The 21541-nt window shown below is 46.6% G+C and overlaps 1 protein-coding gene across 1 annotated transcript; it reads left to right on the top strand.

The window, feature by feature from the left end:
* Positions 1-2396: 2396 nt before the first annotated feature.
* On the top strand, positions 2397-20781 carry smad7 (SMAD family member 7). Its single transcript, XM_056403472.1, has 4 exons — positions 2397-3944; positions 4872-4925; positions 8699-8770; positions 19871-20781. The coding sequence occupies exons 1-4, from the start codon at positions 3476-3478 to the stop codon at positions 20407-20409; spliced, it is 1134 nt and encodes a 377-aa protein (XP_056259447.1). The 5' UTR covers positions 2397-3475; the 3' UTR covers positions 20410-20781.
* Positions 20782-21541: the final 760 nt, after the last annotated feature.

Below are 21541 nucleotides of genomic sequence, written 5' to 3'. Positions count from 1 at the left end.
CCCATTAAGTGCAGCTCCCCTCACTGCAACAATAATGTTCACATCCCACAGTCCCTGGGATTCAGCCATAGGCCTCAACACCAGGCCATATTATTGGCCCATGCAGCTGCTTGCACCATTTAATATTAGTCAGTTTTACTTAATGCAAGTTGGAGTTTGAAATTAGTAAAGACACAAGCGTTGTGGCTCAAACGTCATGCTGCTAAATATTGAATAAAATCCTGTCTTGCACGTTGGCGCAGACTAAAATGCAGACACTCTTCCAGCCGGACTGAAATGGAAAACAGTTAGATAAATTTGGCTACTTCCTGGAGTCTGGAGAATAGTCTCACACACACACACACACACACACACACACAAAAGGAAGGGCAGGGAGACGGAGGGAGGGAGTGGGGGGTGGGGGTAGTGTGCGTCTGCAGTCACTTCTACGATCCCTCTGACAGACCTTTCCCCCTGACTGATTGCTTCCAGACTACCTTAAAAGCGGCGCAGTCCCCTGCACCGTTTGGGCTCTTGCGTTGCGCTCTTGCTCGGCGCCAGTGGGGGATCCTGGGACAATGCGGGGATGAGCTATTGACTACCCCCATACACACACACACACACACACTCCCTTCCGTCCTCCGACCCCCTCACGTCTCATCATCAGCCCCCCCCCCCCCCCCCCCCCCCCCCCCCCGCCCTGCAGCGACACTGGCTCACCGGCACATTAACATACTGCTGCCTGCACCTCCTCCCCTGGATACTGTCTGTCTGGGGAACGCTGAGGAGACACGCACATACATTTCACAAAAATGCTTATGTATCCCGTATTCATGTTAATGCAGCACAGAGTGACTGAAGGACGCTGGGAGTGTCTGAGGTCTGAGAGGCTGCAGCCACAGATGCTTCTGTTGTTTAAAATTATATTATTTCTGCACAGTTTGGTGTCTTTCATACGGTTCTGGTTTGGGTCTTACAATTCAGTATACATCAGTGCTAATAAATTGAATCTGACAACAGCGCGGCCAGTGTTGTCAAAACATTTTCATTGCCCCTTTTTTTATTATAGTTTTAGGCCATGTATAACTATAAAAAAGAAATAGCAGGCTAAACTGCCTCACTTAAATGTCTTTATGGCTTTGTCTCTTAGACTGCATGTGATATTGTCAATAGCTCAAAACAAACCCTTGTACCAATCACAATAAATATAGATTTAGAAAAAACAATAATAAAATGGCCACATACTGTTACACAACTACTGTTGGGCAAGAAAGGAAATTGATCCTCGGCTACTGGAAAGGTTCTACTGGATAAATACTGGGTGGAAACTGTTGTGTTGATAATTAAGACAGACAAACTGTGTGTGTGTGTGTGTGTGTGTGTGTGTGTGTGTGTGTGTGTGTGTGTGTGTGTGTGTGTGTGTGTGTGTGTGTGTGTGTGTGTGTGTGTGTGTGTGTCCCACCTGAAAGCTAAACGTCCAGAGGGCGGCAGCAGCGCGCTCCCATCCCCGTTTCGGACATGCTGAGAATCGGGTTCTTTTCCCTAAGTTCTGTCTTGCAGGTACAATTTCACTTCAATGCAAACACAAGTGCTCTCTCTCTGGACTGATTCGCTTGCAGGAGATGACCTTATCTACAGTCCTGTAACCATAATCCCTTGCGAGTAGGCCTACAGTTAAAACCTTAACAGCCATTTGGTTAGCAGGGGTGAATAGGGCCTAAAAGGCTGCACACAGGGCAAAAAGCCCACCGTATTAAAACAAGCAAAACTACTCTGGGTGATTAACATGACAATAACAAAGATGTTTGAGATTTTGAGCGGAAAATTGAAAGCACAACATCAGTTTGACTGATTTCCAGCTCCGTTAATACACACCTCTAACATACATGTCGACTTAATATGAATAAACTGCTAATAAAATACTCATCAAACACATCAGGCAACTGAGGGATAAAGACAAAAGTTGCAAATATTTAGGTTTTTACCTCTTTTTTCTTAATTGTCATGCCATTAAAGCTCACTGAATGAGGTGAATGAGTGGGGAAAAGATGATTTAATAAGACAAACAAATTGCCTAAACTAATTTTTATTCATCACGTTTGCCATTTATTTAACATTCAAAAGTGTAACAGAAATGACTTTCATCGAGAGTTTGTATCTTTTGGCCTCACTGCCATAGTTTCACAACTCCCCTGCTCCCATTCTCAACTTTACACTTTGTCAACTTTTTCTGGGAAAATTTTAACTTTTCTACTTCTTTTTGTGTGTGTATGTGTGTGTGCGTATACGTGTGTGCGTGCCTGTGTGTGTGTGTGTGTGTGTGTGTGTGTGTGTGTGTGTGTGTGTGTGTGTGTGCGCCGTGGGCTCTGCTTGATCTGTTGTTTGCGCAACACAATCACATTTCTTTTAAGCGACAGGGTGTCTAGACACACACGTGACCGGGCGCGTCAATGCGCACTGGAGACTGGAGACGGAGCAAGGGCACCCAAACCATCCGCCTCATTTACAGACAGAGAGCCTTCTAACCCCCCTCGAAATCACTCGTCGGCTCGCTTTCTTCCACACTCAGACGCGGAAACTTCGTGCGAGATACGAGGTTGGATTATTTTATTTTGAGGGATTCGCCAACTAAAATAGGTTACAAGGCTTCAGTGCGTGGACGTGTAACCCGAGGGTCTCTCTCGCTTTCTCTCTGGCTTTTCAAACGCAACTCAACTCGGGTTAGAGATTCGGTCCTGGATTTGATCCCTGGCTCTTTGGACGAGACTCATTCCTGCCAGCAGACCACATCCTCTGCAGACGAGTGGCATATGTAGACGATAACGGATAAAAAAAAAAAGAAAAAAAAAAAAAGAAGCTCCGCAAGCCTGGTGGAGAGAGCCCTACTCTGTGCAGTCGGATCAAGGATTTTGTGGATTAATGCTCTTGAAGACACAGCGGCAAGCTTCGGTTTTCATGGGATAATTGTGATCGCGTTTAGGCTTAATTAGGGCCCAGTTTGTCTCGTTTCCACTACAGCTAATGCGCTCACAAAGATGTTTTGACTGTTTATTAGCTGAAAATCAACACGGAGTGTGTTTTAAAAGGGGTCAGTTCAGATGTGCGCTAGGCTGCACATCACCAAGTGAATAATTGTAACACACTGAGGCTACATGCTTCTGTGTTGTAGCACATTTCCCCTGCCGCTATAGAGGTGTACAGGCTGCTAGACTCAGTTTTATAGCCTAGTCTTAAACGCCCGGGGGTGATGGTTATTTATCCCCAGAGGAAAAGCTGACTGTCCCGTGAACCTCGACTGCTTTTCGGTGATCTAGTCTGCAGGAGAAGGCAAAAGAGACTGGCGTATGCTACAGACTTCCTCTGCTTATCCAGCTCCCAGTTTTTCCACCGTATTTTCTCAGGCTGCTTGTCATTGCCTGGACTCGGATCCCGGAATCTTCATGATTTGCGGACACCATGCTCGTTTTTTAGCCGGGGAACCCTCTTTTCGTCCCGCATGTTTAGGACCAAACGATCGGGGCTCGTCCGGCGACTCTGGAGGAGCCGTGCGCCCGTGGAGGGCGACGGGGAGGCGGATAGAGGAGGGACGCATGGCTCCGGGGGCTGCTGCATGGGCAAAACGACAAAGGTGGCCAAGTCCAACGCCGGGTCGGAGGCTGAATTGAAGGCGTTGACCCACTCGATACTGAAAAAGATCAAAGAGAAACAATTAGAGGTGCTTTTGCAGGCGGTGGAGTCCAAGGGGGGTGCCCGAAGCCCCTGCTTGCTCCTGCCCAGCAAAGTGGACGCCAAAGTGGGTCAACAGTCTTACTCTCTCCCCATGCTGCTCTACAAAGTGTTCAGGTGGCCGGACCTCAGGCATTCCTCGGAGCTGAAGAGGCTGTCTTGCTGTGAATCCTACGGGAAAATCAACCCAGAGCTCGTTTGCTGCAACCCGCACCACATGAGCAGGCTTTGTGAACTCGGTGAGCTGGATTATTTTAATAACCTCATCTTCACAACAAAAGTTCTGAAATTGCGTTTAATTCTCTGGTGGTCGGGCCTCATTTTGAATCAAGTACAAATTCAGACACCGTGACATTATGTCAAAGAATTGGCTCTTAAAAGACTAATTAGCCTAATTCAAATGACATCACCTCTCTTGGCACAGTTGTCTTGAGTTTCCATAAGGTCAAACTTGACCGAAGTGGAAAGCGTGCCAAGTGGTCCTCTTCATCTTTTCGGCACTGTTGTGTCATTAGATTTTAATTTGGCAAGTTACATTAAAATAGTTACATCACAGGTTCCCCTTCCACTAAATGTCCTTTTTTTCTCCTATAATTGTGAGTGTGTTTTTAAATGTTACATGTGTTGATTTCTTAATAGAGATCGGTTAATTAGGCTGCGACCCAAGCTTAACAACATGTTGTTTTTTTGGCGCTTTAAAAGGTGCCAAAGCACTTATGAGTTGTTTGTTTCATCTTAAATGAGGATATTTTCAACTTCATCAAAGCCCCGCTTTTCAAACAAACAGCCTTTCTGGCATTTCAACATTTCACAATTGGCATTTCCAAAGTGCAAAGCGACTCAGCCAGGGCTTTACAGTCTTTCCACGCTGAAGTTTCCAGAGCTTGTGTGTGTGTGTGCTTGCTTGGCGTCCTGGGCCAAAAGAGGCCCGTATCTCAGTTTGTCCTAGACGCTGATAGTGGCCCTCCTGGCGCCAGGCGGCCCCCTGTTTATCTGCCTGCCAATGAAAGGCAATAGCCGCCCGGCCGGCCTCACCGCCTGCCTCTCCAGGCTGAGCTGACAGAAACAAACCCCGTTTCCCTGAAGAATGACAACTCTTATCATAAAGTTTAGATCTCTCCCTTGTTTTTCCTTATGCTCTGCTTCTCTTTTTTCCCCACATGCAGAGTCTCCTCCTCCTCCATATTCGCGCTATCCCATGGACTATCTTAAACCACCAGGTGAGCTCAATCTACATTTATAAATACACACATACATATATTTTAGACTGAACCACTATTTTCTACACATCTAAAAAGCCATCTTGTATTCATGAATGCTTATGTGTTGTCTGAAATTATATTGCATATAGTCTTACACACTACCCCTGCAGTGCATTTGTGTGTGTGTGTGTGTGTGTGTGTGTGTGTGTGTGTGTGTGTGTGTGTGTGTGTGTGTGTGTGTGTGTGTGTAGGAAATGGCTCCATGTTATGTTGTGATTTATGATAGCAGTGGAGTGGCACGCCTGGCTGGCTGGGCAGTTCTAGCATGGCTGGCAGCCAGGGCAAAGCAGCACAAAGTTGAGATACCAGCTATAGACTGACTGGCACGTCACCAGTGGCACATTGTGTGTGTGTGTGTGTGTGTGTGTGTGTGTGTGTGTGTGTGTGTGTGTCTGAGAGGGACTTGTGTGCGTGTGTTTGTTTGTGTGTCCATCTATCTATTGTGAATCGCAGGGAGAGAAACAGACAGACAGCGGCGTCTCTGGAGCCAGCCAGCCTTTATCAGCTGAATTAATCAAATGATTAAGGTTGAGGGCTTGTGTGTGTGTGCGCGTGTGTGTGCGTGGTGTGTGTGCGTGGTGTGTGTGTCACAGTCCCACATCTCTGTTTGGATGTGTTTTGTTTTAGGGACTAAGGGGGGGCATTTGCGTATGATCTTCCAATTGTTTTGTTTTTTTCTTCTTTTTCGTAACAAGCTTTGGTTTAGTTTAATTGTTTTCTCCCTCCACCTGTGCCAGACTCCACATGCTGCTGTGGTTGTCATCCTATTCCCTGGTGCCAGAAAGTGGCATCGGGTTATGTCATCGCCTATTAAGTCGGTTTTGAAGTGTGTTAAATTTCAGGCTATACCCAGAATAGTGCGAGACTGGGGAGGAAGAGGAGGAGATGAGTTCCTTTTTACTCTGTGCAACAGCTTCTTTTCATGTCACAGAAATTGTGACAAAGATATAAATGCATAGACCAAATGTGGGACTGTCAACGCCTCCGTTTTTAAATTTTCTGAATCTCTCTCCCTCACGTAGTTGCTCATTTACCCCTGTCTGGCAGTCTGTCAGTGCAGGAAAAGCTCCGAGTTAAACAATGACCAGTCGGCCCACCAGCCACCTAGTTAGTCAGGAGAAGGAGAAAGTGGCTTTCAGTGAGTGGAAACAATAGGAAGTCATTGCAGCTGCAGCTGTGGTTCTTCAAAGAACCCCCCCCCCTCCCGTCTTTGTCATCTGTATTTACCAGGCTTTAGCGATATTGTTTTACCTGAAAAACATTTCCAAAACCTTAAATGGGAGCAAACATTGATCCAAAAAAATGTTGAGTGAAATCTTCTTTATACTTGACTCGAACTGATCCGATCTGCTGCTGTGACGTCCGTCTCAGGGTAGAGCTAGTGGGTTCATTTGGAGACTTTCCTGTGATGAAAGGAAACAAGAAGGTAAATAGGAAATGCAAGATGGATGCAGACAGCGGAAGTGATTATTCAACCCGTGTTACCGCCCTGTTTCCCTATTCAGAGCAAACTGAAGAAAAAAAAAAAAAAAAAATTACATTGGCGTGACCGTGTGGCGGAATTAAACGTTGCCAACAAGAACAGTACAAGACAAGGAAAATATCATCAGGTCGCTTGTCTCTCTTAAGTAGAGGGTTTCATACGTTTTGTGAATATGTCTTTCTTTAAAATCATGTTTTTCATAATTCAAGTGAAACAGTGCAACAGTCTCGGCCTCACCTGTCAAACTATTTCCTTGTTTGGTTGCATTCAGTCAGTGCAGCTGCAGTTGTGGTTAATCAAAGAGTCCGCCTGTCTGTCTGTCTGTATTGGCGAATGGGGCTGAAAGACAACATATATTACCAGGACAATGGGGCAGGCTGGAGGGCACACACGCACACTCACATGCACAGAAGACAGATGAGCTTATCATGCAGAAAGACAGGGGTTTTTCCCCACTGCCTCAGGGAGCTGTCAGTCATCAACTCCTTCCCATTACTGCAAGCTATTCCAATTTTCTATACCATTCTTTGCATTTGCTTTGTATAGGGCTGTGTTAAATCATCATGACATTCAGAAAATCTGCATAGTTAACTTTTAGACGGCAATTAAACGCTGTAAAAATCTGCATGAAGCGGAAGAGCGATGTATTTTATGATGATGGGTTTATGACTCCAGTGAGCAGGAAGTGGGGTTATATGTGTCAGGGTGCCTGTCCGCTCCAGCAGCAGCGGTCAATATGAAAGCAGCCCAGACGTAAAACGCTACCTTGTTTCAGCTGTGGGGAATATAAATCACACACTGTTTAGCTCTTTCTCTCTGATGCCCCCTCAGCCCTGTGGTCAGCTGTGAACTGGCTGCTGGCAACCAATGAAAGCGAGGCAGGCTGGGCTATGCCCGTGCATCTCGTTACTGCGACCGCAGCAGCACGGGCCGCGTCCGGATGGGGCAGGGTGGCGGGGAGTAGGACTCGCAGTGAAACCGCTCTGGTCGCTGTTAATTAATTACTTCATTGCTCCTGCAGCTATGCTCGGTCAAACAGGAGGCCAATGAGACGATCTGTTTGCTAGAGAGAGGAAGTATTCAACAGAAGCACCTCCCTCCTCCTCCTCCTCAGCATATGTGGATTTCTGAACCCCCGCATGCTGTGTGGCGGGAATCATCTTTTATTTCTTCAGTTTCTTCAGCATTTTTTAGGGTTGAATGCAACAGTTATGTGTATGTTCCTTTTACAATATAACGACCAGACAAACTGCACTTTAGAGTCATAATCCAGTCGGAGAGGAGGTGACCACCACCACACGCTGTGGTTCAATGGATGCTAGGTGTAGGGAAGCGTTGACGTGCGGCAAAAGGAATGTATCATTAGTGAATACCAAGCTTCCAGCAGCAGCAGCTCTGCAGCAGAGCTAGCCTTCTCCCAGCGCCGTGTTGCTCCACTCCGTTTTGTTAAAGCCCCATTCAGGTGTCATGTTGAAACTAGTCGACATTACAAGTCTTAGTGGGAGTTAAGTATTCAAATGCAAAGAGAGGGCGAGAGAAAATGACTAGTTTTTCTCTCTTGTTTGCCTGCTAGTGCGCCGTTAAGAAAATCTATGGTGAGCTGCTTCCAAGGCCGTTTCAAAGCTCTGTGTGCCTCATTGTTTTTGCTAGTATGGAGTGTCTCCTGCTGAAATTTTGAATTCCAACTTTTTGTTTGGGTACAGCGATTTCTGATTTGGCTTGTAGGCATCAAATTTTATGTGTATTTTTCAGCTCTTTCTCACAGAGTTGAATTTGAATGGCTATTAGAGGACACCCAGAACACAAAGTGTTGTACTTACAGTTTTCAAGTATTCGATTTGTGTTTGGTTATTGAGCAGGGATCAGTCTCCAGCCCAAACTCTCGCCTCAGTCATTAGCAAAGAGAATACAGCCCTTTCCAGATCAGCAGCTCGTCTATGCAGAGATGTGGGGCTAACGTTCCTCCTGAAGCAGTGGATTATGGGGGATTATCAGGGGTGTAAGAAACTCTCCACTGTAAGTCTTCTGTGTGTGTGTATGTGTGTGTGTGTGTGAGTGTGAGCTTCGTCGTCAGCGTCTTCATTAGGCATTGATTTCACTGGAGTGATTGACGGCCTCACAGCTGCTGCTTTGCCTTCTCTCCTCACACACACACAGGCATTCGCACACAGGAACACACACACACAGACACACAGACACAGACACACAGTACTAATTCAAACTCTCCCTCGCTCTCTCTCTCCATTAGATTCTCCAGACTCTGGACCTTCATCCAGTGATACTGGGGGAACGACATACTCGGCCCCTGTGGGGCTTTCAGGTAAATATCCCTACCAATACGCTTCCTATTTAAACAACCAATTGTCTACTGTTCATCTCCTTTACCAGCCATATTATTTTCCTCTTCTGTTTTCTTTTCCTTGTCCTGTGCATTCCTCCCAACATGCACACCCATCTCCCCTCCGTACTTGTGATGAGGCAGTGATTGTGGGGGCCCCTGCTTCCCCTCTGTAATAAAAAAAGCCAGTGAAGGAGGGTGGTGTATTTCTCCCACATTCACATAAATTCCTCCCTCCTGGCTCTTTGAACAACGCTCCTCTCTTCTCCTCTTCCTCTCTCGATTCCCTCTCATCCCTTTCCGTGTTATGTTGTAATGGAAGACAAACACGCTCAACCGTTGTTTGGAGAAGAATATGCTCTGTGCGTGCGGTATTGTGGGGAGAAAAAGCGGCTTCAACTGACATGCGAGTGTTTGTTTGGGTGTGTTTGTGCGTACAGGGGACGTCTTTGTAGACAGTTAACTCTCCTCTGGGCTCTCTGTGTGGATAAGAACGAGACACAGGCGCCTTTCTTTCTTCCATCTCTCATGCAGGACGTGTTTCGGGCTTCCTCAGCTTTTCTCCCATAATCCCCTTTGGCAGCGTTGCCTTCCTTACCCAGCACCCTGTCCGCAGGCTAAAGAGCAAGATGGTGTCCGCGAGTGCGAGAGTTTGCTCTCCACTGCTTGAGATTGCTTGGTGCTGTTCTCTGCTTTCCTTTGCCTCAGATGGTTCTCATTACTGGGCCTTTAAAGCCTGTTTTATGTCAGTTGGTGTTCACTGCCCATTTTTCCCCCTCCTTTGTTTGGTGGTAGGGGGATGGAGGGGTTAGCCTGCCTGCATGTATGTATGTGTGTGTGTGTGTGTGTGTGTGTGTGTGTGTGTGTGTGTGTCCTTAGATGGGAGAAGAGATTGGAGCAGTGCTAAACAGAACAGAGGAACCAAAAATCAACCTCTCCTCCTCCTCCTCCTCCTCCTCCTCCTCCTCCTCCTCCTCCTCCAGACCCCCAGATGGACATTAAAGTCCTCCCTGTGTGCATTAAGTAAAGACACATTTTAGACCGAGTTCAAACTGTGAAACCCAAGAACTGGTGTCTTAACAGGCGCCCCCATGCTCCCTCCCTTACTCCTTCCCTCCCTCAGTTAAGCGTACATGCTGCCCCTCCTCCTCCTCCTCCTCCTCCCCTGTTTTCCTTCCTGGCGAGGATGACATGGCAGCGGCGGCCAGCGCTCCAGTGAATGGGCCCCCTCTGTAAAAGCAGTAGAGGTAGAAAGGCTGGGGCGGGATGGCCGAAGCGCTCTGCCCTCATGATTTCCCTGGCAAGCCAAGGAAAAAAAAATGTGGCTTGATTCCTCCTTTCCCCTTCCTCACAATCCCTCCCTCCCTGCTTCCCTCCTTTGCTCCCTCCCTCTGGGGCCCTGACAAAAGAAACATGGCTCTCCCAGAGGCCCGCCACTGACCTTCTAATTCACTCACTCTGCCCTTTTTATGTTCTTCTCCAGACATATTTACAGAGAGGAAGAAGGAAGAGAGAGGAGGGTGGCGTTGAGGGAAGGAGGGTGGCAAAGACTTGCAGTCAGCGAGAGTTACACTGTTAGGTCTTTTTGCATTATAGTGGAATAATTCAGTGCTTGTCGACTTTCAGAAAAAGTGTATTGGTAGAGCAGCTGAGGCCCTGCTTTGGAGTCAGACCTTAGCAAGAGCAAAAAGGCACAAAGAAGAAAATCCCCTTTCATCCAGAAAACATAGTTAAGACAGAACTGATGATATGAGGTTAAAGAAAACATCCTTCTCTCCATCTCGGAAAGCTGAGGCCATCCAGGCTGGAAGGAGTTAAGTGAGCTGCGACAGCGACAAGCGCAAATGCAAACTAGGCTGCCTGCCAGGCTACCAGCTCCAAAGCTCCTCTCGCTGGCTCACGTCATCAGCTTGGAACAGAGCGGAGCAGAGAGCATTGGAGAGGAGAGGAGGGTCGATGGCCGGAGGCCTGGAGCTGGGTGTCGGGGTTCTGATCTCGGTTTGAGCTGGGGTGAGGGCTTAGCTCAGGGGTTTAGGTTCACCCAGGAAATGAAGAGAAAGATCAAGAGAGAGATTTGGAAATGGGAGCTCAGGTCGGGGTTAGCAGGACGCTGGATTTGTTGGTTGGGGATCTGTGTTAAGTAATATTTAAACTTGTTAGTGACATCCTTAAGTCGTCAAGTATATGAGCAGCTCAGGTAACGGTATCTGGTCCTGATACTGAAACAATAGTTTGACAAATGTACATTTATTGAAAAAAAAAAAAAAAGAATCCAAATGTTCTCGAATGTTGTCTAAATACAAGCAGCTGTACAAAAACTTTCCATTATTCAAAATTGGCCAAATTCTGAACCGAGTCTGGAACTACCTGGTCAAAGAGCAAGTAAACAGGATTATGAACCTGACCAGACACTCCATGCAAGTTTTCTGCTCTTCATAGTTTTGATATTTGGTCACTTGGACAGATTTAGTTAAAGGAAGCACTGAGGATCAATGCCCAGCTTTAGTGTGTTACATATATTCATTAACTCCTCTTAAGAGGTGAGTTATAGACGTCTGTTTGTGCCATGCTCTTATTGGATGTGTAGCATTGATGTGTGTGTGTGTGTGCGTACGCGTGTGTGTTGGTGGCATGCCTGCTGGTGCCATCAGGGACTGACCCAGAGTGCCTGTGTGTAAGAGGATCCATTCGGGCAGTGGTGACACCCACACACACAAACACACACACACACACACACACACCAATACATACACACAGATAGAGTGACCTGGTGCGAGCCCTGGCGCACGGCCGACTGTCACACAGGCGCTTCCTCCCACTGCAGGTTAAATTTAGGCTGAGTTGTATTCTTATACCACCAGCCAGTCACCTCACTCGACAGACAGTCGGCCAGCCCATCAGTCAGTCAATTAGTCATCCAGTGAATCGGCTGGAGGTATAACCTTCATCAGGGGCTCTGACAGAGATTAAATTTAGTCCTGGCATCTCGCTTCATTAAATCAAGCTAGTTCTGCTGTCATATGGAATGGCCTCGCAGAAACAGCCCATTTTTGGTCCAAGCCCAGTGAGAGAAAAGGCCTGTCTGTTGTTTTGAATTTGTTTATTACCAATGTAATACCTAAGACACTATCTTAGATTTTTTTTTTTTTTTTGGAAAGCAGTCTACAGCTCATCTCAGAACAGAGCACTCTCAGTCTCTCTCTCTCTCTCTCTCTCTCTCTCTCTCTCTCTCTCTCTCTCTCTCTCTCTCTCTCTCTCTCTCTCTGCATTCCTGCCTTGTTTGGGTTAGCAGGGAAAGGAAAGGGCTGCGCAGGATATGACCTCATGTCTTTGAGGAAAAGGCGAGCGGACAGGGAGGCTGCCGAGGCCTCATCTTGACGGAAAACAAACACTGGAGTGCACCAACCAGAAAGAAGGGAGGGAGTAAAATAAGAAAGAGAGAAAGAAACTGAACATTTGTTGTACTTCTAGACGGATATAAATGTATATATCGACTGTTACAGCCAGGTGACGCGCTACGGAGATGTTCTTAAGAGAAAACGAACACCATAAAACTGTCTCTATTTTGGTTGAATCTCGATTTTCTTTTTGTTATTTTTTTTTCCCTTGCTTGAATAGTAAGAGGAAAAAATGAAGAGGGAGAGAAGATGGCGGCTTTGGGTGGAGGGAGAGATGGCCGGCAGCTCTGCTCTGTTCTCTGTAATTTGGAGGCTGCGTGTTAGCCAGCGAGTAGAGCAGAGCAGAGCCGGGCCGCTCCGTGCCGGGCCAGGATCTCTCATTACTCCCCACTTCCTCTCCTTGCGCGGCAGCCAAGCCGCCTCTTGGCAAGGGACTTAATTTTGGTTTTGGCCGTCCTCTGTTCCCCACCCTGTGTCATTATGCTGCACAAATCGAAAAAACAGCACGTGGAGACAGTGGAGGATGGAGAGAGGGAAAAAGAGAGGAGAGGATAGGGGAAAGCATGCCTAGCTTGCATGGTTTTTCTGAAGATTTTTCTTCAGATGCTTAATGCCATCTTGTTCTTAGCGTAGCATCAAGATAACATTTACAGTTGAAAACATTTGCCTACCTTAGCATAGCCCGTTGATTGGAAGGTGGGCTATGCAGATTTGGCACCGAGCCAGAGCTGGAGGGAAGCCCAGAACAAGATGAACATTGTTTTGGTTTGCAGTCACTCTGTGGAAGTGGATTTTGACATTACCTCAATGTATGAAGATATAAAAGAGAGAAAGAGTGTGTGTGTGTGCGCGCGAAGGCGAACGAGGAAGGGAGGGACAACCCCACACATCCCACACACCCCCACCCCTCTTCAGCAGGATAAAGATGAAAATGGAAATAAGTGGAGACACATTCCTGTAAACCTGTGTGTGTGTGTGCGTGTGCGTGTGTGTGTATATGTGTGGGTGTGTGTGTGTCAGATATCTAGTGTGACACACATGGCGGCTGTCTCCACCCTCCTTCCTGCTCATTCATGTAGTCACTTTGTCTTTGGTGTATGAGGGGTGTGCGTGTGTCTTTTTATCTCAGCTCTGTCAGTAGGTACATCTCTATCACAGACCATAGCGCTGGCATAACCACACACACACACACACACACGCACGCATTCACGGACATCTAGCATCTAGAGGATAATAATTATTAATAACAGAGGAACAGCACAACAAAGGCTGAGACCGCACACAACTGGCTCTGCTGGTTGTCTCCCTGTCTGTTTGCGGTGCCTGTATTATTTAGTTCCCACGGTGTCTCAGTGCCACAACAATGTGGGTGATTGTTTCACTTGTCTGTCCATCTGCCCATAGCACTGTGTGTGTGTGTGTGTGTGTGTGTGTGTGTGTGTGTGTGTGTGTGTGTGTGTGTGTGTGTGTGTGTGTGTGCATGGCTTTGAGATGCAGAACCTGCGGGTGATCTTCTGACTTGTGTGTTTGCAAAAGTGAGATGATGACATCATTACGGCCAGCCTGGCACCCTGTATCCAACTAGCTAGTGTTTATTTGTCCTGTCACCTTGGGAAATCTGGGCTGCAGCGGATGGTGTGTGTGCGGGGGTCAGCACGATGAAGTGTTTGAATAATAACTCTGCAGGAGAAGGAGGGAGGTGCTACAGGGATACAGAATGTCCAAAAAGTTTTGTGATGAGAAGGATGCAAATGGAAGATTCACCCCAAATTAATTATGATACCTTCTTCCATTTTATCTCCGACTGAGGAAAAACACCATTCCTGAGGGACATCGAGACATGTGGATCGTGTAATTATAGCAGAAACTTCCACTCAGAGAAAATTATACTGTAGATGGACACATTAGGAAAACATGCGCCATTTCTCCTCCTTATCTTCTCCCGGTTGTGGCCGGATGGTTCATGTTAGAGATGGCGTGTCTGCAACTCATTCTCTCTATCTGTGTTTCTGCAAGGAGTCAGATCTGTAGATAGCGAAACTGTGCCACTCCCCTGTGTGGTTTTCCTGCCATCAGGGCTTATTTTGGTTTCTTGAAAAGGAAGAAGGACTTAACATCTTCTTACATAGCCTGCCATTCTAAAGAGGCACTTCCTGTGTCACCTACTAAACCCACTACCATCAATCTGTCTGTTTATTTATCTACTGGGGCTGAACGATATGTCATTTCCTCTTCAAACTAGTTGTCTTGCAAAAGTTGTATTTTAATAGGGAAAATCAGGCACAGCCAGCACACATTTGCTGCTTCATAAAATGAATGAAAACTGTTTTCTGCCTTGTGACCGAACCTTAAGGGAAACTGCACCGATTTTACGCATCAAAGTCTGTTTACAGGTTCACATACTAGTGCATATGTGAAAAAAGTTGCATAAAACCTTTTGTGGCCCCAGAGGGAGGTGCATGAACATTACTTGAGGCAATGTCAGTTGGGGCTGAAGATAAGAAAAAAACCCTTTTTTTTTCTTCTTCCTTTTTTTAAGTTAGAAAGTGAGGTAACCAGACCTCTGTAGCCCACTCCTCATCTCTGCTTGAAGCTAGCAGCTCGAGGCTACACTAGCCGCTACTAGCATAAACTTTGCTTAAATTTGCAAGGCTGTGGAGTTGTATTGATGTGAGACAAGGACAGTCTTCACTGGCTAACCTTTTCTTTCTGAAGGGGTCACCTGTCATTGAATTTCTTGCCGCAAATGACAGTGAAGTGAAGACAATAAACCTGCTGTTGAGGACTCTAACTTGCATTAACTCAAAATATCAATGAGACCAAATATTTTTGTGAGAAATGCACAGGCTTTCATTACAGTCACAATCACACACATACTCAGGAGGTTGAGTATATACGGCATGGCAGAGGGAACAAAAGGAATGCCTCCAGGGTGACCCTTGACCTTTGGAATAGACTTTCCCCGGCTCGAGAGAGGGTGTTGACTTAGAAAATAAGGCACCGTGAAGAGTCCTTCCTTCCCCCCTTGAGCTGTTTCCTTCACGTCTTCCTCATTCCTCTCTTCAGCTGCCTTGTGTGTGTCTGACGACAGGGTCATTACACGTCTGAGCTGAGAGAGGCACACACACAGAGAGAGAGAGAGAGAGAGAGAGCTCTCAGGGATCGATACAAGACAGTTCTCAGGAGCCTACTCACTATTTACTGATGTTGATAGTGTTGTGTCCAGGCCTGAAGGTTGAAAATTGTGTGTGTGTTCATGAGCGTGTAGGCGTGCTACTCTGTGACTGTGTTGACTTCTAAGAATAGTAGCGACCTGGTGTGTGTGTGTGTGTGTGTGTGTGTGTGTGTGTGTGTGTGTGTGTGTGTGTGTGTGTGTGTGTGTGTGTGTGTGTGTGTGTGTGTGTGTGTGTGTGTGTGTGTGTGTGTGTGTGTGTGTGGAGTCAGACAGTGGTAATGATTAACCTTTCCAGACTGCGTTTCTGGCCCTGAGAGAAGCACCAAGTCTCTCATTGCCCCTCCCCCACCTTTCAGCCGTCCCTCCTCCCTTCAACCAAGTCCAATTGTCTCAGCTAGCGTGGCGTCCACTCTTAAAGACCGTAGGACCATTAAAAATCCACAGGGGAGCTAGCAGTGTGTGTGTCTATTTGCCAAATATTCCCTCCTTTTGCTATGGTTTAAATGGTTTGCACGCATTTATTTACGTTGACGGATTTCTTTGAAGCGTGGCCTGAGCCCCCCTCCCTTCCACGCAGACCATAATCTGATCATCCATTAAATGTCTAAAAAACATGGGTGCAATATGCTGTTTTTGTTTGCACAGTGTTGCTAATGGCTAACATCCACATTAGCTCTCGCCAGCTGCTTCTCGCAATTTCTTACATTGCAAAAAAAAAAAAAAAAAGGCCTGTTATCATTATTATCGTCCACGATCACATGATGCACTCCACACCAGTCTGCTCCAGTATCTCTGCAATGATCTATCAACATTTTATCTCTCCTTCTCGGATGGGGGTTATGTGTAGACCCCATGGGACAGGCCAGAATGGGACAGACCAGCAGCAGGCGACTGACAGAGGCAGAGCAGAGCAGAAAGGGCCGGGCTGACAGATGGCCTCAGGCTGCCAGCTAGCCAGCTTATCTCCAGTGAGGAGAAGCCTGAGACACATGGGCTGAAAGGCCGCAGAGCAGATGAGCAGGTGGGGCGGCAGACAGATAGACGGACTAATGCTTCGATAGGCAGACATCCAGAAAGCAGACAGACACACAGACAGATGTACAGACAGAGACTACAGACAGCCCTCTAAGTGTTCAGTGGCCGGAGCTGATGGAAAAGCGCCGCTCCAAGGACAGACTGACTCGGCGCAGACAGTCTGACGACACTGTCTGACACACACGCATACACCTATGCGAGAAGCACCTGAAATAGTGTCAGACTGTAATATGAGGAGCTCAAGCAGCAGACACCTCGCACGCACATACAGAGACACACACAAGCACACGATGTGTTAAAAATTAAAATTCAGTTAAATGAGCCTTGCACTTGGAACAAGGTGTGTTGATACGGGGCCACTCACATTAGTGTGTGTGTTTATATGTGCGTGTGTGGTTCTGTGTTGGGCAGCATTACTCATGAGGTGTAAGCTCATCTGCTGTCAGGACAAGCTGTGAACATACTCTTCACAGGGCTGCGCCCCGCAGATGGTGGAGTCTGCCTGTCTCGCTGTCTCTCTGCTGATGTACTGAACAGAAAAAAGTTTGGTTTTGTTTACCTGTGAGGTTAGTCTGAGCTGGACAGAATCCTGCAGATAGATTTATTTTTGTCATTGTCTCGATGGACTCCCCCTCAGATTAGTTTTCAGTCAGTTTTTTTATCCAATTGCGGAGGAATGGGAAGAATTCAGGGTAGCTGCTGTCACGCTCGGATTGAAATACTCTATTTTTTTTACTCCTCTTTAGTTCATTTACAGCTGTAGTTACATTATAAATTCAGAAATTGGTTAAAATTAGCTTAATGTTAAAGGGGCAGTCCACCTACATGAGGAGGGCTTCTCATCCAGTCGTATGATGTCCTCTATGGCTCTGGAGGAAGTCTGAGAAAATAACCCCCTGATGATGTCATAGTGTTGTCATCAGATATATGCTCCTGGAGATTTTAAATGTACAACAGAAGGTCTGTGTGAAATGGATTTTGGAAGACGTTGACATTTGCCAGTCAGGGAGGGTCTTGCAGAAGAGGGTAAATGCAGGATCCAGTGTTTTCTGGAGCTTGACTGTTACTAGGAACTAAAAGTCAGATTATCTTGGATGATTATTGTTCGTCACCATCCTTTTTTCATCTGTCTTTGGCAAGATGGCGCTTGTAACATAGTATTTCTACACTGTGGTGTTGCAACTCTTACTTGAGGGAAGTGTCTGAATACTTTTAACATCACTGCTTTACTAGTTGACCCTTTCTACTGCCCATCATATGTTCCTCTGTTGTTTTTCTGTCTCTCCTCAACCCTTTGCTTTTATCCTTCCCTCTCTTTTCCCTGCTCTGTGGTTCTCACTTACCCACAGTCAGAGGTTCTGAGAGGAGGAGAAGAGAGGAGAGGCGGCGAGGGAGGGGAAGCGGGGCAGTTAGTGTAGTCCTGAATAGCAGGGTGTTTTCAGGCTGCAATGACAGGCTCAGACAGGCAGCCGCTCTAATGACCTCTGACGCCAGGCCCTGTCTCTCTCAGCAATAACAAACACACACACAGGGCCCCACAGGTGAGCTCCACCAGCAGGCTCTCTGTCAGCTGTTAAGAAAGTCCAACGCGTGCCTCTTCTTATCAACCCTGAGTGTTTCTGTACGTACATGTAAAGCAGTCCTGAGAGCAAAGCCCTGGCCAGAATCGGACTCTGTTTGACATCAGCCTGAGATACAAAAAGACGCTTTCTGTCTCTAATCTCAAACATAGATGCTTTTTTTTTTTCCCGTGCATTTGGTTGAGGGTAGATAGCTGGGTACTTAGTTTCCCCCAGCACCTCATGAGGACGGATTTACGATAAACTCCCCGAGGCTCGGCTCTGACCGACTTCAAAGAACACAGCCCCTCTTGTTTTACGGAAGGCATGCTTTCAGTACCCCCCCCCCCCCTCTCTGTTTCTGTCTCTCTTCTCCTAGTGTTGTCTTTTTCTTCCCTTTTTTCCTCCTTCTCCCTGCGTCTAATGAAGGCTAATGACAGGCCGCGGTGAGTCCGCTCGGGCTGACAGAGATCCTGCCGCATTAACGTTGCAGTTTGTCTCAGACGGGACCTTCCAAATTACCGGTTACACTCACAGCTACCGCAGGATGAAACGAGGAAAGGAGGGGGGCTGGGGGGGGGTTGTAGGTTGGGGTCGGATGGGAAGGATGGGGGCAACTGAAATGGCTCTGAGAGGGGCTCTGTTCATTTTTTTTCCCTCACATATATTTCCCCTCTTCAAACTTTCTTAACCCTTGAATGTGTCTTTCATCGAGGCTGGATTTGAGTGTGCGTGTGCGTGTGCGTGTGTGTGTGTGTGTGTGTGGGTGGGTGTTGAGACGGAGAGGAGAGGAAGTATGAAAGATTACTGAGCAGTTGATAGAAGTTGCAGCAATTAGGTGATGACCTTAAAAGCACAAGAGACGCTTAAAAATCAGGAGAGGAAGCAAAGTTGCAAAAGTAACAGTCAAAATATGTGAAAAGCATTCCTTCTCTTCCCCACCCCGCCCCCTCTTTCTTTCCTCTCGCGCTCTCTCTGTCTCCCTCTATTTCCCTTGCGCCTGACTGGCTCCTACTTTTCTAGCTGGGAGTAGCTGGGAGCCAGATTTCTGTGGAATAGAGATATGAAGGGGGGAGAGGGACGGCGCAGGAGGCACACTAAAGGGAGACAGGAGAGGGAGGAGGTGAGGTGGGGGGTGGAAACTGGAGCATGGCCAATGCTACACTTCTTTTACGCTCAGGGGAAACTTTAGACTGGAGAGGCCTAGCTTGTCAACGATTCAGACACCAGGGTTTGAGAGTTAACGGCCTGCCTCGCTCGGCAGCTAAACACCATGTGCTCGACCATAGACAGCGGATGGTTTATGTGTCCATGTGAAAGTCCCTCGTCTTGTTGCTGTTGCTCGGTAACTGCGGCCCCGACTTTGTGAGACACAAATTCAAAGATGGTCTCTAATTTCCTCTAGCGGGGTGAAGCATGTTGCTGTCGAGAGATGATCGGGACGGTCGGTTGACGTCAGTACATTGTTGGCCGCGCTGCTACAAAAATACAGTGAGCCAGACAGAAGATAAGCATTTAATGCCTAGACAAATATTGTACTGCGTGTGGACACTTGCCTGCCAGTGTCTCTGAGTTGCTTCTCTTGTCTGAAGTCCAGGAATTCCAACATGGTTTTCCTGTATGGCAGAAATTGAGGATGACGGTTTAGCTTTGGCTCTCGACTAAAGCACATTCTCCATTTCCCAAAACGGGGATAAGGAAGAAGTTGTAGAGAAGCAGCAATGTTTGAGTAATTTCATAATAGTTTAGAAAGATATTTCTGCTCAGATGTCCCTCATCACTGCCTCCTGCACTGATCCCCACCCTCTACTCTCTTTCTTTACTTTATGGTCTGATGTTTCAGTGTCATCATGTCGTTCCTGTGTGCCTTCCCAAAGGTCTAACCATCTCCTTCTTTCTCTGTTTCCTCCTTCAGATTCCCTGGCGTTGCAGGAGTCTGGAGAGCGGGCCCATTGGTGCGTGGTGGCATACTGGGAGGAGAAGACACGCGTCGGGCGCCTCTACTCAGTCCAGGAGCCTTCTCTGGACATCTTCTATGATCTACCTCAGGGGAACGGCTTCTGCCTGGGCCAGCTCTGCTCCGACAACAAGTCCCAGCTGGTGCAGATGGTGCGGGCCAAGATCGGCTATGGCATCCAGCTGACGCGTGAGCCAGACGGGGTGTGGGTCTACAACCGCAGCTGCTACCCCATCTTCATTAAGTCGGCCACACTGGACAACCCGGACTCGCGCACGCTGCTGGTGCACAAGGTGTTCCCCGGTTTCTCCATTAAAGCTTTTGACTATGACAAGGCCGGCAGCCTGCAGAGGCCGAACGACCACGAGTTCACTCAGCAGCCTCGCACAGGCTTCACGGTGCAGATAAGCTTTGTGAAAGGCTGGGGACAGTGCTACACCAGACAGTTCATCAGTAGCTGCCCGTGCTGGTTGGAAGTCATTTTCAACACCCGATAGCAGCAGCCTTCCTCTTCTTCACCCTCCTGGCCTCTTCTGCCCCCTCACGAACAGACTACACCCACTGTCCTTTTTTGTTCCAGAGGTTCAAAGAGAGAAAAAAAAAAGTTTTAAAAGAAGAAGAAAGTATAAAATTCTGACGGACTTTGTTTAATAAATGACGAAGATTTAATTAAATAAAATAAGAAGCGAAAATGTATTTTATGTTATATATAAATATATTATTAATTGTAAATATGAAGACGTTTTATATGCATCATTATTTATGTATTGTGCAATGTGTTGATGAGAAAAAGAAAATAAGATGCACTTTGCTTAATATAAATGCAAAACAAAGAAATGCCAAAATAAAAAAAAAAAGTACAAATAACATTCTTTGTTCAATCTATGTTTTACCTATTTGGTTTGTGGTGGTTTCATTCAGTTTTATATGGAGTTTTTTTCTGTTTGTTTGTTTCGCTCATAATCCAAAATTGGATTATGTGAATGGATCCACATGTCAATTCTCTAAAACCCTTTTTAATGTAGTCTTGGTGAAGAACGTTGTCTCTTCATTATAAGCGAAGTCAACAGAGGCTCCACTTTATGTCACAGAAGGACTTAAATGTCATGTCGTGGATCGTAAAAGCATTTCCCTGTGAGACAACATGAGTCAGACTGTGACAGAGTCATAACTCACTGTCTCTGCTCTTACAGGCTCATTATGCCTTTTTTCAAATTGTCTGCTTTTCCTGAGTTATTTTGGGATGAATGTCCCTCTTCCTCTCTGTCATTAATCGACTGACATCACAGCCGGGAAGCAGTAATGACAAATTTCAGGAACCAATAAAGTCAACAGAGGATCCAGCTTCCTGGAGGAGCTTCCTCATTTTAATGGCTGATAAAAGAAAAGGCATGTAATGTATCAAACAATCGCACAAAGAATTCGGTGCCACACCTGCGGGAATGAACACACGTACTGGAAGATTACAACTTCACTCAGACATCTTAGATATCAGAGGATTGGACTGAGTATGCGATTAGAGATGAAGGCCTATTTATGACCCACTGTATTTCTAAAAACCAGACAAAACAAAATAGATTTCCTTCTAATAAACCCTTTCAGTGTGTGTGTGTGCGCATGCATGTGTGT

This window comes from Seriola aureovittata, chromosome 18, assembly GCF_021018895.1.
Source record: "Seriola aureovittata isolate HTS-2021-v1 ecotype China chromosome 18, ASM2101889v1, whole genome shotgun sequence".
NCBI classification, from domain to species: domain Eukaryota; kingdom Metazoa; phylum Chordata; class Actinopteri; order Carangiformes; family Carangidae; genus Seriola; species Seriola aureovittata.
Note: the sequence above shows the minus strand (reverse complement) of the source record. Positions and strands in the feature narration are given on the sequence as shown.

Coding starts and splice junctions, on each gene's coding strand:
- smad7 (XM_056403472.1), top strand. CDS start 3,476: ATGTTTAGGACCAAACGATCGGGGCTCGTCCGGCGACTCTGGAGGAGC. Junction 4,926..8,698: donor GGACTATCTTAAACCACCAG/GTGAGCTCAATC, acceptor TCTCTCCATTAG/ATTCTCCAGACTCTGGACCT. Junction 8,771..19,870: donor GGCCCCTGTGGGGCTTTCAG/GTAAATATCCCT, acceptor TTCCTCCTTCAG/ATTCCCTGGCGTTGCAGGAG.